The sequence below is a fragment of the Micromesistius poutassou genome, assembly GCF_964030765.1.
Source record: "Micromesistius poutassou genome assembly, chromosome: 3".
Classification (NCBI taxonomy): domain Eukaryota; kingdom Metazoa; phylum Chordata; class Actinopteri; order Gadiformes; family Gadidae; genus Micromesistius; species Micromesistius poutassou.
The window spans coordinates 23,546,073-23,560,560 of NC_140273.1; the positions used below are offsets into that span (position 1 = coordinate 23,546,073).

The following is a 14,488-nucleotide window of genomic DNA, read 5'->3' on the forward strand; positions in this document are numbered from 1 at the left end:
TGAATTGTTGCCTTCTGTTCCGGTCCTCAAACATTGATGTTTCTATGCTTAAATAGTATTTAGTATAGTATATATATAGTAGTATTAGTCCCTTCCAATGCTGTAGCGATGGGGCCTCTGTACCCTTCCAACCCTTCCATTATTATTTTATAATAATAATCTCTCCCATGATCTTAATGTGTAATATAAAACTGACATTTTTTATCTTCCGCTTTGTAAATATATATATATCCTCTATGTTTACCCAAGTATCTTCCTCTGATCTGTTAATAATTTTATTAATATAAAAAGCTTGAGCAGAATAGAAATATAGCATAAGGTTTGGGAAATGTAGCCCTCCCTCTTTGCTATTATTCTGAAGTAGTTTCCTACTCAATCTATGAGCCTTGTTTGACCAGATGAAAGAACTGAATAGCTTATTGATAGTTTAAAAAAAATCCTTAGGAGGGATCACTGGTATTATCTGGAAGATTAATAGGAATTTGGGAAGCCATATCATTTTCACCAAATTAATTATTCCAATTAAGTTAATAGGCAGGTCTGTCCATTTATCTAGACTAGCCTTAAGATCCTTGATTAATGGAGAAAAATTATCTTTATATAGTTTTGGTTTATCTGAACTGATATAACACCCTAGATATTTAATCCTTTCCTTTTGCCATTTAAAGTTGTATTTTAATAAGTTTTGAGTTTTAGGCAAAAGTCCTGTAGAAGTTCTGTCTTTTCTATGTTAATTTTATAACCAGATATTTTTGAGTACTGCTCAATAATTTATTAGATATGGAATCGATTTTTCTGTGTTAGTTAGATACAACATCAGATCATCAGCATACAAACTTAGTTTATAACATTCTTTTCCAACATTAATCCCACTTTAATCCCACCATGTCTGATTGGTGAATTTTCTGAGCCATCGGCTCTACAGCCAAGGCAAAGAGTGATGGGGATAGAGGACATCCCTGCCTTGTGCCCATTGTTATCTGAATTGCCTCTGAAAGAATACCATTAGAGTAGACATATGCCACAGGAGACTTGTATACCGTTTTGATCATTTGCATTATTTCGTTTGGGAAGTTATATGCGGCTAAAACCTCAAACAGGTTGCTCCACTCTAAACGGTCAAACGCTTTTTCCGCATCTACCGCCATCAGTGTCACATCTAGTTTTTCTTTTTTTTTTTGCAAATTGTGTTAGGGATATACAGGTTCTAACATTGATTTGTAACTGTCTATCTTTAATAAACCCTGTTTGGTTAAATTGAATGATTGATGGAAGCATTTCAGTTATTCTGTTATTTATTACATTTGTAATTATTTTATTATCACTATTTATTAGACTTATTGGTCTGAAATCAGAGGGTTTATTGCACTCTTTACCTGGTTTAGGAATTACATTGATAATAGTATTATACATTCAGGGAGGCAGGATTTCATTTGTTGTGGAGTATTTTATAACTTTGACGAAGAGAAGATTAATGTGGGACCAGAATGTTGAATAAAACTTGGTTGGTAACCCATCCATACCTTTTGGGAAGCTGTCAATTGCCTTTTTGATTTCCATCAAGGAAATCTCTTCAGCCAAAGTAGCTTTATGTTGCTCTGATAACTTTTAATGTTAACTGATTTTAAGAAATTATTTTGTTCATCTGTTTGACCTTTCATTTCCGTAGAGTATAACTTTTCATAAAAGGAAGCAAATTTTTGGTTAATAAGTTTGTTGTCCCTAACAACAGAGTTGTTCACTGGATCCTTGAGTGTGATAGTCTCTCTTTTAGACATCTTCTTTATCAAAGAGATAATGTTGTAAGATAATGTTTCTGATTGTGCTTCAGCTTCAGATGCCATCAAGAGGGGTCTCTGGTCGTAATCAGTCACAAGTCCGTCCCTGACCAATTAGCATTCATTAGCAGAATGCTAGCGTGTACGGCCAACAACGGCCCAAACTGTAAGAAATCGAAAGGACATAAGTACTCATTCATTCGACTTTTGAACTATAATCTATATTGAACTTGCGGAATCTACAATACAATCTGTGATATTTCAACGACAAGCAGGTGAAAGAGATACATTTAGCCGTCTAGCCCCATAGACCCCCATTCAATCTGCACTCATTCGACCACCCCCAGTGGAATTGTAATGGAACTGCAACCAAGTTCGATACAATGGGGCTCAATAGAGAGTGCCAAGGCTCTCCGTAGACGGCTCTGGTTATACCTAACATTATTAGCTTTTTCTAGCAGAAGCTGGTCATATTCTAGCTTTAATCCCTGCAGATACTCCATATTCTTTTTTACACAAGATTATTTATGCAGGTGTTCTGCTCGACGGATATGTCTTTTTTATTTAATTCTGCCTTCTTTCTAGATGAAAAATAAATTATGATCCCTCTAATATATGCTTTAAAAGCATCCCATATAATATGAACTGGTGGCTTTTCCTTACTGTTTGTGACGTTTATTGTTATGAATGTTAATATTTTTTATTACGTAATTAATAAATTCCTCTTCTTTCAGGTATTTTCTGTTCATTCTCCAGATTCTATGTAGTACTTTATTTGATGACGGGCACATAATGCATGTAACTGCAGCGTGGTCTGATATAACTATATCTTGTATTTTAGATGTTATTACATCTTCTACTCCTTCCTTGGATACAAAGATGTAGTCCAAGCGGCTATAGCTGTTTTGTGCATGAGAATAATGAGTATAATCTTTATCTCTTAGATGCATTTGTCGCCACACATCCGTTAGGTTATTTAATGAGAGGAATTCCAGAAGCTCCTTGGGAACTTTAGGCTTCCTTTTCAAGTTAGAACTATCATGTTCGGTGAAGATGATTAAAATCTCCGGCAAAAAAAATTCTTCCTGCTGTTATACTATTGATTATTTTCTGAATATTTCTGAGATATTTCATATTAACTGAGGGAGGAGAGTAGATATTTATTAGTATATATTTATATCCATGAATTTCACGCGTGACTATTAAATATCGACCCTCTGGGTCAGTGTTCTGAAATTAAGTGAAATGGTAAGGATTTATCAAAATACCTACTCCTCTGCTTTTAGATAGGTTGATTCAAATGCCTCTCCCACCCACAGTTTTTTTCAGGAATTTAATCTCACCAGCTATGAGATGCAGCTCTTGCAGAAAAACTATATCTGAAGAAATTTTCTTTATGTGTAGCAGGACTTCAATAAAGAGTATTTTCAAACAATTGATGATTCATGGAAGAGGTACAACATCTGGGATGTCAGCGTCCACACCTCTGCCTGGTGCTCTGCACATGTCTTTAGCACCGGATGAGAGATTGGCTGACGGTGGCGGAGAAGTCATGCTTTAGGAAGGCGTGGCCAAGGACATTTAGGTCGTCCACATGTTTGGTGAAGTGATGTCAAAATATATCCTTGGAGGCCTGCCACAGGGTGAGTCAACCGGAGAGAGAGCGAGCCCAGCCTACAGCCAGGACAGGAAGTGGTCTTCCGTCTTCATGACCCAGATAACTCCACCATTCAGCAGCAACTGTCAACGTTCATCAAGTCAGTTACACGTACCGCAATAAGACCCCATCCCCTTTTCTCTTTTATAAGTTGTAAATTCGTTGTCATTCGTACCAAAAAATTTCGGTACGGGTCTAACGGTTCGATGCGCGTTTCATTTCGGTACGTACCGAAAAAATAATAATAATTTGACTCAAGTTTTTATTGATTATCACACACTCTGTGACACTCTGACACTGTGAGTGTCTTGTCTTGTCCTGATGTTTTGTGTTGAGGACCACAATGGAAATAAGTCCTGGACTTGATTGTGTTTTTATCCTCAATTGTATTTGCTCCTAATGCACAGAGCATGAAAGTCGTTATAAAGGAAAATGTAACTAAGGTAACCGCCATGTGGATTCTTGTTCTTTGAAAACACATGCAGACAGGATGCTGCTAGTTCCACATGCAGAGCTGAACAGTGACTCTTTGAAAGGACCTTCAAAAAGATAATCATAAAGAAACCTCATCTCATTCTTCAGACACACAGAGCTGAGCAGTACACAGCAGCCAGCTCAATGTGTAAAGTCATGATAACCCCCCCCACACCTGGACTCCATCGGAGATCACCATGGACACAGGCTCCTTCACAACACAACAGTAGACCATGGAAGGACACCATAAGAGGAGCCAGGAGGCCTCACGCTGTCCTGATGCTGAATGGCCAAAATAAGAGATTGTAGAAATAGGCCTACTCATTATTTTGTTGTTGTTAAAATAGCCAGACCAGAACACTAACACACGTCACTGAGAGTCTTGGAGGCTCTTTGGGAAGGTCACTTTAGTCTTAATGACGGATGGCATGTTTACACAAAGGTTGCAATTTTCCAGACTCTAAAACTCCTGGTAATGCTTCACCAACAAGAAGGAAATCTCATTCCTCTTAACAGGGTATTGCTTTGGGTAATGAATAGAAGTATAAAAGTACTGCCAAATTCAATTCAATTCCAAGTGTGCATAAAAGCTGCATACTTTTGACAAACAATTAAAGGGACACTTCACCCATTTGCATGAAGCTTTGTATCGTTAGTAACCAGTCATATTTCTGAATGGTCGTGCATCATTCCCTCATTTTCCCCTGAGACGGGAGAGCTCCGTATCTACCTCTAACATTTTTGCGTCATTTAAAGCAGGAAGTGTTAGGGGGGGGGGGGCTCTGAAAAACTGCAAGCACTAGTTCCAGTGGGTGGGACTTAGGGACTGGACTGCAGGGAGTGAACACTGATTGGCTGTTATGTTAGGTCCCTCAGGGAGTGAACGCTGATTGGCTGTTATGTTACGTCACTCAGGGAGTGAACACTGATTGGCTGTTATGTTCCGTCCCTCAGGGAGTGAACGCTGATTGGCTGTTATGTTCCGTCCCTCAGGGAGTGAACGCTGATTGGCTGTTATGTTACGTCCCTCAGGGAGTGAACGCTGATTGGCTGTTATGTTCCGTCCCTCAGGGAGTGAACGCTGATTGGCTGTTATGTTACGTCCCTCAGGGAGTGAACGCTGATTGGCTGTTATGTTACGTCCCTCAGGGAGTGAACGCTGATTGGCTGTTATGTTCCGTCCCTCAGGGAGTGAACGCTGATTGGCTGTTATGTTACGTCCCTCAGGGAGTGAACGCTGATTGGCTGTTATGTTCCGTCCCTCAGGGAGTGAACGCTGATTGGCTGTTATGTTACGTCCCTCAGGGAGTGAACGCTGATTGGCTGTTATGTTCCGTCCCTCAGGGAGTGAACGCTGATTGGCTGTTATGTTCCGTCCCTCAGGGAGTGAACGCTGATTGGCTGTTATTTTACGTCCCTCAGGGAGTGAACGCTGATTGGGATTGTGGGAGTTGTCGTCTTCAATCCACAAGCGCCAAAAAGTCACTGTCTGCCTTTTCTCGGTTAAGAAGAAGAAATTAGAAATTTATGTTACTATTGGACTAAATATATGACCCACTTTCAATACAGATTCATGACTCCACCGGTGAAATGCTCCTTTAAGTCATTGCAGACAAGATATAATTACCTTAAACTGAAAACATAAATGAAAAGGGCCTTGTTGGGCAAGGACACACACACACACACACACACACACACACACACACACACACACACACACACACACACACACACACACACACACACACACACACACACACACACACACACACACACACACACACACACACACACGGGGGGGAAGTGAGGCTGGACATGCAGAGACCACACAGCCGTGGTTGTGTGGTTGAGATCCACACTCAAAAGGGTTTGGGCAACAAGACGACTTTATGAGTACAGCGATATGGACTGCGGGCCGGAGAGCACGGCCGTTCTGTTGGTGACCCCCCCGGGGACCGCCCCCCAGGACCGCCCCCCCGGGGACCGCCCCCCCCCCCCCCAGGGACCACCCCCGGGGACCGCCCCCCCCCCCCCCCCCCCCAGGGACCGCCCCCTCAGGTGGTGAACTAGAGTTCTAGAGTTCACCACCACATGACCTCACCATGTTACTCTAACTAGAGCTCACCACCACATGACCTCACCATGTTACTCTAACTAGAGCTCACCACCACATGACCTCACCATGTTACTCTAACTAGAGCTCACCACCACATGACCTCACCATGTTACTCTAACTAGAGCTCACCACCACATGACCTCACCATGTTACTCTAACTAGAGCTCACCACCACATGACCTCAACATGTTACTCTAACTAGAGCTCACCACCACATGACCTCACCATGTTACTCTAACTAGAGCTCACCACCACATGACCTCAACATGTTACTCTAACTAGAGCTCACCACCACATGACCTCACCATGTTACTGTAACTAGAGCTCACCACCACATGACCTCACCATGTTACTGTAACTAGAGCTCACCACCACATGACCTCACCATGTTACTCTAACTAGAGCTCACCACCACATGACCTCACCATGTTACTCTAACTAGAGCTCACCACCACATGACCTCACCATGTTACTCTAACTAGAGCTCACCACCACATGACCTCACCATGTTACTGTAACTAGAGCTCACCACCACATGACCTCACCATGTTACTCTAACTAGAGCTCACCACCACATGACCTCACCATGTTACTGTAACTAGAGCTCACCACCACATGACCTCACCATGTTACTCTAACTAGAGCTCACCACCACATGACCTCACCATGTTACTCTAACTAGAGCTCACCACATGACCTCACCATGTTACTCTAACTAGAGTTCACCACCACATGACCTCACCATGTTACTGTAACTAGAGCTCACCACCACATGACCTCACCATGTTACTGTAACTAGAGTTCACCACCACATGACCTCACCATGTTACTGTAACTAGAGCTCACCACCACATGACCTCACCATGTTACTCTAACTAGAGCTCACCACCACATGACCTCACCATGTTACTGTAACTAGAGCTCACCACCACATGACCTCACCATGTTACTCTAACTAGAGCTCACCACCACATGACCTCACCATGTTACTCTAACTAGAGCTCACCACCACATGACCTCACCATGTTACTGTAACTAGAGCTCACCACCACATGACCTCACCATGTTACTCTAACTAGAGTTCACCACCACATGACCTCACCATGTTACTGTAACTAGAGCTCACCACCACATGACCTCACCATGTTACTGTAACTAGAGCTCACCACCACATGACCTCAACATGTTACTGTAACTAGAGCTCACCACCACATGACCTCACCATGTTACTGTAACTAGAGCTCACCACCACATGACCTCACCATGTTACTCTAACTAGAGCTCACCACCACATGACCTCACCATGTTACTCTAACTAGAGTTCACCACCACATGACCTCACCATGTTACTGTAACTAGAGTTCACCACCACATGACCTCACCATGTTACTCTAACTAGAGCTCACCACCACATGACCTCACCATGTTACTCTAACTAGAGCTCACCACCACATGACCTCACCATGTTACTCTAACTAGAGCTCACCACCACATGACCTCACCATGTTACTGTAACTAGAGCTCACCACCACATGACCTCACCATGTTACTCTAACTAGAGCTCACCACATGACCTCACCATGTTACTCTAACTAGAGCTCACCACCACATGACCTCACCATGTTACTGTAACTAGAGCTCACCACCACATGACCTCACCATGTTACTGTAACTAGAGCTCACCACATGACCTCACCATGTTACTCTAACTAGAGCTCACCACCACATGACCTCACCATGTTACTCTAACTAGAGCTCACCACATGACCTCACCATGTTACTCTAACTAGAGCTCACCACCACATGACCTCACCATGTTACTCTAACTAGAGCTCACCACCACATGACCTCACCATGTTACTCTAACTAGAGCTCACCACCACATGACCTCACCATGTTACTCTAACTAGAGCTCACCACCACATGACCTCACCATGTTACTCTAACTAGAGCTCACCACATGACCTCACCATGTTACTCTAACTAGAGTTCACCACCACATGACCTCACCATGTTACTCTAACTAGAGTTCACCACCACATGACCTCACCATGTTACTCTAACTAGAGCTCACCACCACATGACCTCACCATGTTACTCTAACTAGAGCTCACCACCACATGACCTCACCATGTTACTGTAACTAGAGTTCACCACATGACCTCACCACGTTACTCTAACTAGAGCTCACCACCACATGACCTCACCATGTTACTCTAACTAGAGCTCACCACCACATGACCTCACCATGTTACTCTAACTAGAGTTCACCACCACATGACCTCACCATGTTACTCTAACTAGAGCTCACCACATGACCTCACCATGTTACTCTAACTAGAGTTCACCACCACATGACCTCACCATGTTACTCTAACTAGAGTTCACCACCACATGACCTCACCATGTTACTCTAACTAGAGTTCACCACCACATGACCTCACCATGTTACTCTAACTATAGTTCACCACCACATGACCTCACCATGTTACTCTAACTAGAGCTCACCACCACATGACCTCACCATGTTACTGTAACTAGAGCTCACCACCACATGACCTCACCATGTTACTCTAACTAGAGCTCACCACATGACCTCACCATGTTACTGTAACTAGAGCTCACCACCACATGACCTCACCATGTTACTGTAACTAGAGCTCACCACCACATGACCTCACCATGTTACTCTAACTAGAGCTCACCACCACATGACCTCACCATGTTACTCTAACTAGAGTTCACCACCACATGACCTCACCATGTTACTCTAACTAGAGCTCACCACCACATGACCTCACCATGTTACTCTAACTAGAGCTCACCACCACATGACCTCACCATGTTACTCTAACTAGAGCTCACCACCACATGACCTCACCATGTTACTGTAACTAGAGTTCACCACATGACCTCACCATGTTACTCTAACTAGAGCTCACCACCACATGACCTCAACATGTTACTCTAATTAGAGCTCACCACCACATGACCTCACCATGTTACTGTAACTAGAGTTCACCACCACATGACCTCACCATGTTACTCTAACTAGAGTTCACCACCACATGAAACACATTAGTGTGACTTTAGTAGCCAGGTGTGGAAGGAAAGGGAGAAAGGTGTGTGTGTGTGTGTGTGTGTGTGTGTGTGTGTGTGTGTGTGTGTGTGTGTGTGTGTGTAATAGACAGTTACAGACATTGTGAATGTAATTCCATGTGTTGTCCTCCAAGCCTACAGGATGTACACCACTGTGTCGAGGCTGAGTTAGACATGTACCCGGGAACATGACCGGGCTAAAGCTCCGTCTAGACGCGTATTCTAAAGTAACGCACATCGCAAGCCATGGAAGCAAAACTATTCGGAGTATTTACGACTTTCAAGAAACATCAGAGCATAAATGAAGGAAAGAAGCTCACCTCTTCCACGGTGAGCGGCATGCATATCCTGTACTCCTTGAGCAGCATGGTCCTTACGTGTTCAAAGAGCGGATACTGAGAACCCGACACGGCTCTTACTCGATGCCTTCAGCTGGTCGCTTCATGCGGGCCGACTGCCCCGCGCTACGACGTCTCCTGGGCTGGACCCCCGCCGGGGCCGAGTCACGAGCCCGCTGGGTCCGAGTCACGAGCCTGCTGGGTCCGAGTCACGAGCACGCTGTACCGGAGTGCGGTTCACTACAGCACGAGCCCGCAGTACCGGAGAGTGGTTCACTACAGCCCGCAGTACCGGAGAGTGGTTCACTACAGCCCGCAGTACCGGAGAGTGGTTCACTATGTGACTGGTCAGTGCTCGGAGAAAATCCGCAGACGTTAATTTTCAGAAGCGGGCGGCAGCTGTCAAAATGATGGAAAGTGCCGTTTTTCTGTTTTACTCCAAAGCGATACCGAGACACAGATCAGGAGGACGGAGATCAGGAAGCGCGAAGAAGTCGATGCGAGTCGAACCTCGTCTCTGCCGAGTATTGAAACAACGTCCACGCTGTAGCTCTTCTCCCGTCTGAGCCTCCTCCTACTGTCATCCCCCTCCTACTGTCAACCCTCCTCCTACTGTAAACCCCCCTCCTACTGTCAACCCCTCCTACTGTCAACCCCTCCTACTGTCCACCCCCTCCTACTGTCATCTCCCCTCCTACTGTCAACCCTCCTCCTACTGTCAACCCCCTCCTACTGTCATCTCCCCTCCTACTGTCAACCCTCCTCCTACTGTCAACCCCCTCCTACTGTCAACCCCCTCCTACTGTCATCTCCCCTCCTACTGTCAACCCTCCTCCTACTGTCAACCCCCTCCTACTGTCAACCTCCTCCTACTGTCAACCCCCCTCTTACTGTCAACCCCCCTCCTACTGTCAACCCCCCTCCTACTGTCAACCCCCTCCTATTGTCAACCCCCTCCTACTGTCAACCTCCTACTGTCAACCTCCTCCTACTGTCAACCTCCTCCTACTGTCAACCCCCCTCCTACTGTCAACCTCCTGCTGTCAACCCCCCTCCTATTGTCAACCCCCTCCTACTGTCAACCCCCCTCCTACTGTCAATCTCCTCCTACTGTCAACCTCCTGCTGTCAACCCCCCTCCTACTGTCCACCCCCTCCTACTGTCAACCCCCTCCTACTGTCAACCCTCCTACTGTCAACCCCCCTCCTACTGTCAACCTCCTACTGTCAACCCCCCTCCTACTGTCCACCCCCTCCTACTGTCAACCCCCTCCTACTGTCAACCTCCTCCTACTGTCAACCCCCCTCTTACTGTCAACCCTCCTCCTACTGTCCACCCCCCTCCTACTGTCAACCCCCTCCTACTGTCAACCTCCTACTGTCAACCTCCTCCTACTGTCAACCCCCCTCCTATTGTCAACCCCCTCCTACTGTCAACCCCCCTCCTACTGTCAATCTCCTCCTACTGTCAACCCTCCTCCTACTGTCAACCCTCCTACTGTCAACCCCCCTCCTACTGTCAACCCCCCTCCTACTGTCAACCCCCTCCTACTGTCAACCTCCTACTGTCAACCTCCTCCTACTGTCAACCTCCTCCTACTGTCAACCCCCCTCCTACTGTCAACCTGCTACTGTCAACCCTCCTCCTACTGTCAACCCCCCTCCTACTGTCAACCCCCTCCTATTGTCAACCCCCTCCTACTGTCAACCTCCTACTGTCAACCTCCTCCTACTGTCAACCCCCCTCCTATTGTCAACCCCCTCCTACTGTCAACCCCCCTCCTACTGTCAATCTCCTCCTACTGTCAACCCTCCTCCTACTGTCAACCCTCCTACTGTCAACCCCCCTCCTACTGTCAACCCCCCTCCTACTGTCAACCTCCTACTGTCAACCCCCCTCCTACTGTCCACCCCCTCCTACTGTCCACCCCCTCCTACTGTCAACCCCCCTCCTACTGTCCACCCCCTCCTACTGTCAACCCCCCTCCTACTGTCAACCCCCTCCTACTGTCAACCCCCCTCCTACTGTCAACCTCCTCCTACTGTCAACCCCCCTCCTACTGTCAACCTGCTACTGTCAACCCCCCTCCTACTGTCCACCCCCTCCTAATGTCAACCCCTCCTACTGTCCACCCCCTCCTACTGTCAACCCCCCTCCTACTGTCAACCCTCCTACTGTCAACCCCCTCCTACTGTCAACCCCCCTCCTACTGTCAACCTCCTCCTAATGTCAACCCTCCTCCTACTGTCAACCCTCCTACTGTCAACCCCCTCCTACTGTCAACCCCCCTCCTACTGTCCACCCCCTCCTACTGTCAACCCCCCTCCTACTGTCAACCCTCCTACTGTCAACCCCCCTCCTACTGTCAACCTCCTCCTACTGTCCACCCCCTCCTACTGTCAACCCTCCTCCTACTGTCAACCCCTCCTACTGTCAACCTCCTCCTACTGTCAACCCCCCTCCTACTGTCAACCCCTCCTACTGTCAACCCTCCTCCTACTGTCAACCTCCTCCTACTGTCAACCCCCTCCTACTGTCAACCCTCCTCCTACTGTCAACCCCCCTCCTACTGTCAACCCTCCTACTGTCAACCCCCCTCCTAATGTCAACCCCCCTCCTACTGTCAACCCTCCTACTGTCAACCCCCTCCTACTGTCAACCCCCCTCCTACTGTCCACCCCCTCCTAATGTCAACCCCTCCTACTGTCAACCCCCTCCTACTGTCAACCCCTCCTACTGTCCACCCCCTCCTACTGTCCACCCCCTCCTACTTCCACCCCCTCCTACTGTCAACCTCTCCTACTGTCAACCCCCCTCCTACTGTCAACCCCCCTCCTACTGTCAACCCCCTCCTAATGTCAACCCCCCTCCTACTGTCAACCCCCCTCCTACTGTCAACCCCCTCCTAATGTCAACCCCCCTCCTACTGTCAACCCCCCTCCTACTGTCCACCCCCTCCTACTGTCAACCCCCTCCTACTGTCAACCCCCCTCCTACTGTCCACCCCCTCCTACTGTCCACCCCCTCCTACTGTCAACCCCCTCCTACTGTCAACCCCCTCCTACTGTCAACCCCCCCTTGTCAACCCCCTCCTACTATCAACCTCCTACTGTCAACCCCCCTCCTACTGTCCACCCCCTCCTAACTCGCTCTGCGCTGCGTGACAACATGATGATGACAACATGATGATGACAACATGATGATGACAACATGCTGATCTGGTGCAGCAACAGAAACATGCACCCGCAGCACAAGGGGAGGTACTGAGCGGAGGGCCCGCGCTCTCTCTACTCCGTCTGCTGTCGGTCTGTCCACTCTGTCCTGTGTGTGTGTGTGTGTGTGTGTGTGTGTGTGTGTGTGTGTGTGTGTGTGTGTGTGTGTGTGTGTGTGTGTGTGTGTGTGTGTGTGTGTGTGTGTGTGTCATGATGACAGGGGGATAGGGTTGGGAGGATGATTGCAGCACTATTGCCTCTGACCAAAATGTAAGCAGTGAATCTGTATGGTTATGGTAATGATTTGTTAATGTTTGAAGTTAATGTTAATGTGAATCAATTAAAACAATGATGGTAAACACCTCTTGAAGTTACAAGCTGGGATCGGTGATGTTTGCTTATGTTTTATAACATGAAATATATTAATACCAAATGGAGTAACTTTATCCCCCTCAGTTCAATGTGAACATGTCCTTCTCACCATAGAAAGCAGGTTCTACTAAGCAAGTAAGGACAAAATGGGCTCTTTAAGGCCATGTGAAAAAATAACCTGTCCAGACTTGGATATTTGTGCTTCAACTAAGTAGGAAGTTAGGAACATCGCTGACTCAAGGCTCATGGCTTAATGTTGAAGATAACGAGGCCTGATGGAAGATGATGCAGACACCAGGAGACACCTAGTGGACACTGTGTCGTAGCAGACAGTGCTTATTGGTCCCATGCATCACACCCAAGGCTACAGTGTGGCTCGTGGACAACAATAAAATGCATCCATCATCCTTGTCATGTAAGTCTAATGCGATGAATCAAACCATTAAAGATGAGTAACAATACAAATGACATAACTCCACAGAAAACAATGACAAGACTAACAATGACAGTGTTCTAGTGACGGACAGGGTGGTGTGAGCTGGACAGCCTTGGGGGGGCCCAAGGCAGAGCGCGGCCCATGGGAAGTTCCGATTTTTTTTTTTCAAGTATTTTTTGGTTGTTGTTCAAATAGGGCCCTATATCCAGGACTTCTTGTATATAGGGCCCAGAATTTGGTGCTACACCCCTGGTGACTTAGTAAATGATACCCAAATCTAATCAGCCTTGAAAAATGATCTCCACTGATGAGCTACTGTGTTTCACTAGAGAACATGTATTAAAAGGTGCCATGTGACCAGGTGTGGTGGGACGGCTAATCACACCACACAAACTCCTCATGTGAGGGTCCTCTGGTCAAACCCCTCATGTGAGGGTCCTCTGGTCAAACCCCTCATGTGAGGGTCCTCTGGTCAAACCCCTCATGTGAGGGTCCTCTGGTCAAACCCCTCATGTGAGGGTCTTCTGGTCAAACCCCTCATGTGAGGGTCCTCTGGTCAAACCCCTCATGTGAGGGTCCTCTGGTCAAACCCCTCATGTGAGGGTCTTCTGGTCAAACCCCTCATGTGAGGGTCCTCTGGTCAAACCCCTCATGTGAGGGTCCTCTGGTCAAACCCCTCATGTGAGGGTCTTCTGGTCAAACCCCTCATGTGAGGGTCCTCTGGTCAAACCCCTCATGTGAGGGTCCTCTGGTCAAACCCCTCATGTGAGGGTCTTCTGGTCAAACCCCTCATGTGAGGGTCCTCTGGTCAAACCCCTCATGTGAGGGTCCTCTGGTCAAACCCCTCATGTGAGGGTCTTCTGGTCAAACCCCTCATGTGAGGGTCCTCTGGTCAAACCCCTCATGTGAGGGTCCTCTGGTCAAACCCCTCATGTGAGGGTCTTCTGGTCAAACCCCTCATGTGAGGGTCCTCTGGTCAAACCCCTCATGTGAGGGTCCTCTGGTC

The 14,488-nt window shown here is 46.9% G+C and overlaps 1 protein-coding gene across 1 annotated transcript in view; it reads right to left on the reverse strand.

The window, feature by feature from the left end:
• Window positions 1-10,018, reverse strand: part of pitpnc1a (phosphatidylinositol transfer protein cytoplasmic 1a) — a 70,843-nt gene extending 60,825 nt beyond the window's left edge. Inside the window, exon 1 of the mRNA XM_084465924.1 lies at window positions 9,445-10,018. Coding sequence (XP_084322050.1) covers window positions 9,445-9,492 — 48 coding nt within the window. The 5' untranslated portion in view covers window positions 9,493-10,018. The remainder of the gene's footprint in view (window positions 1-9,444) is intronic.
• Between the last annotated feature and the right edge of the window lie 4,470 nt (window positions 10,019-14,488).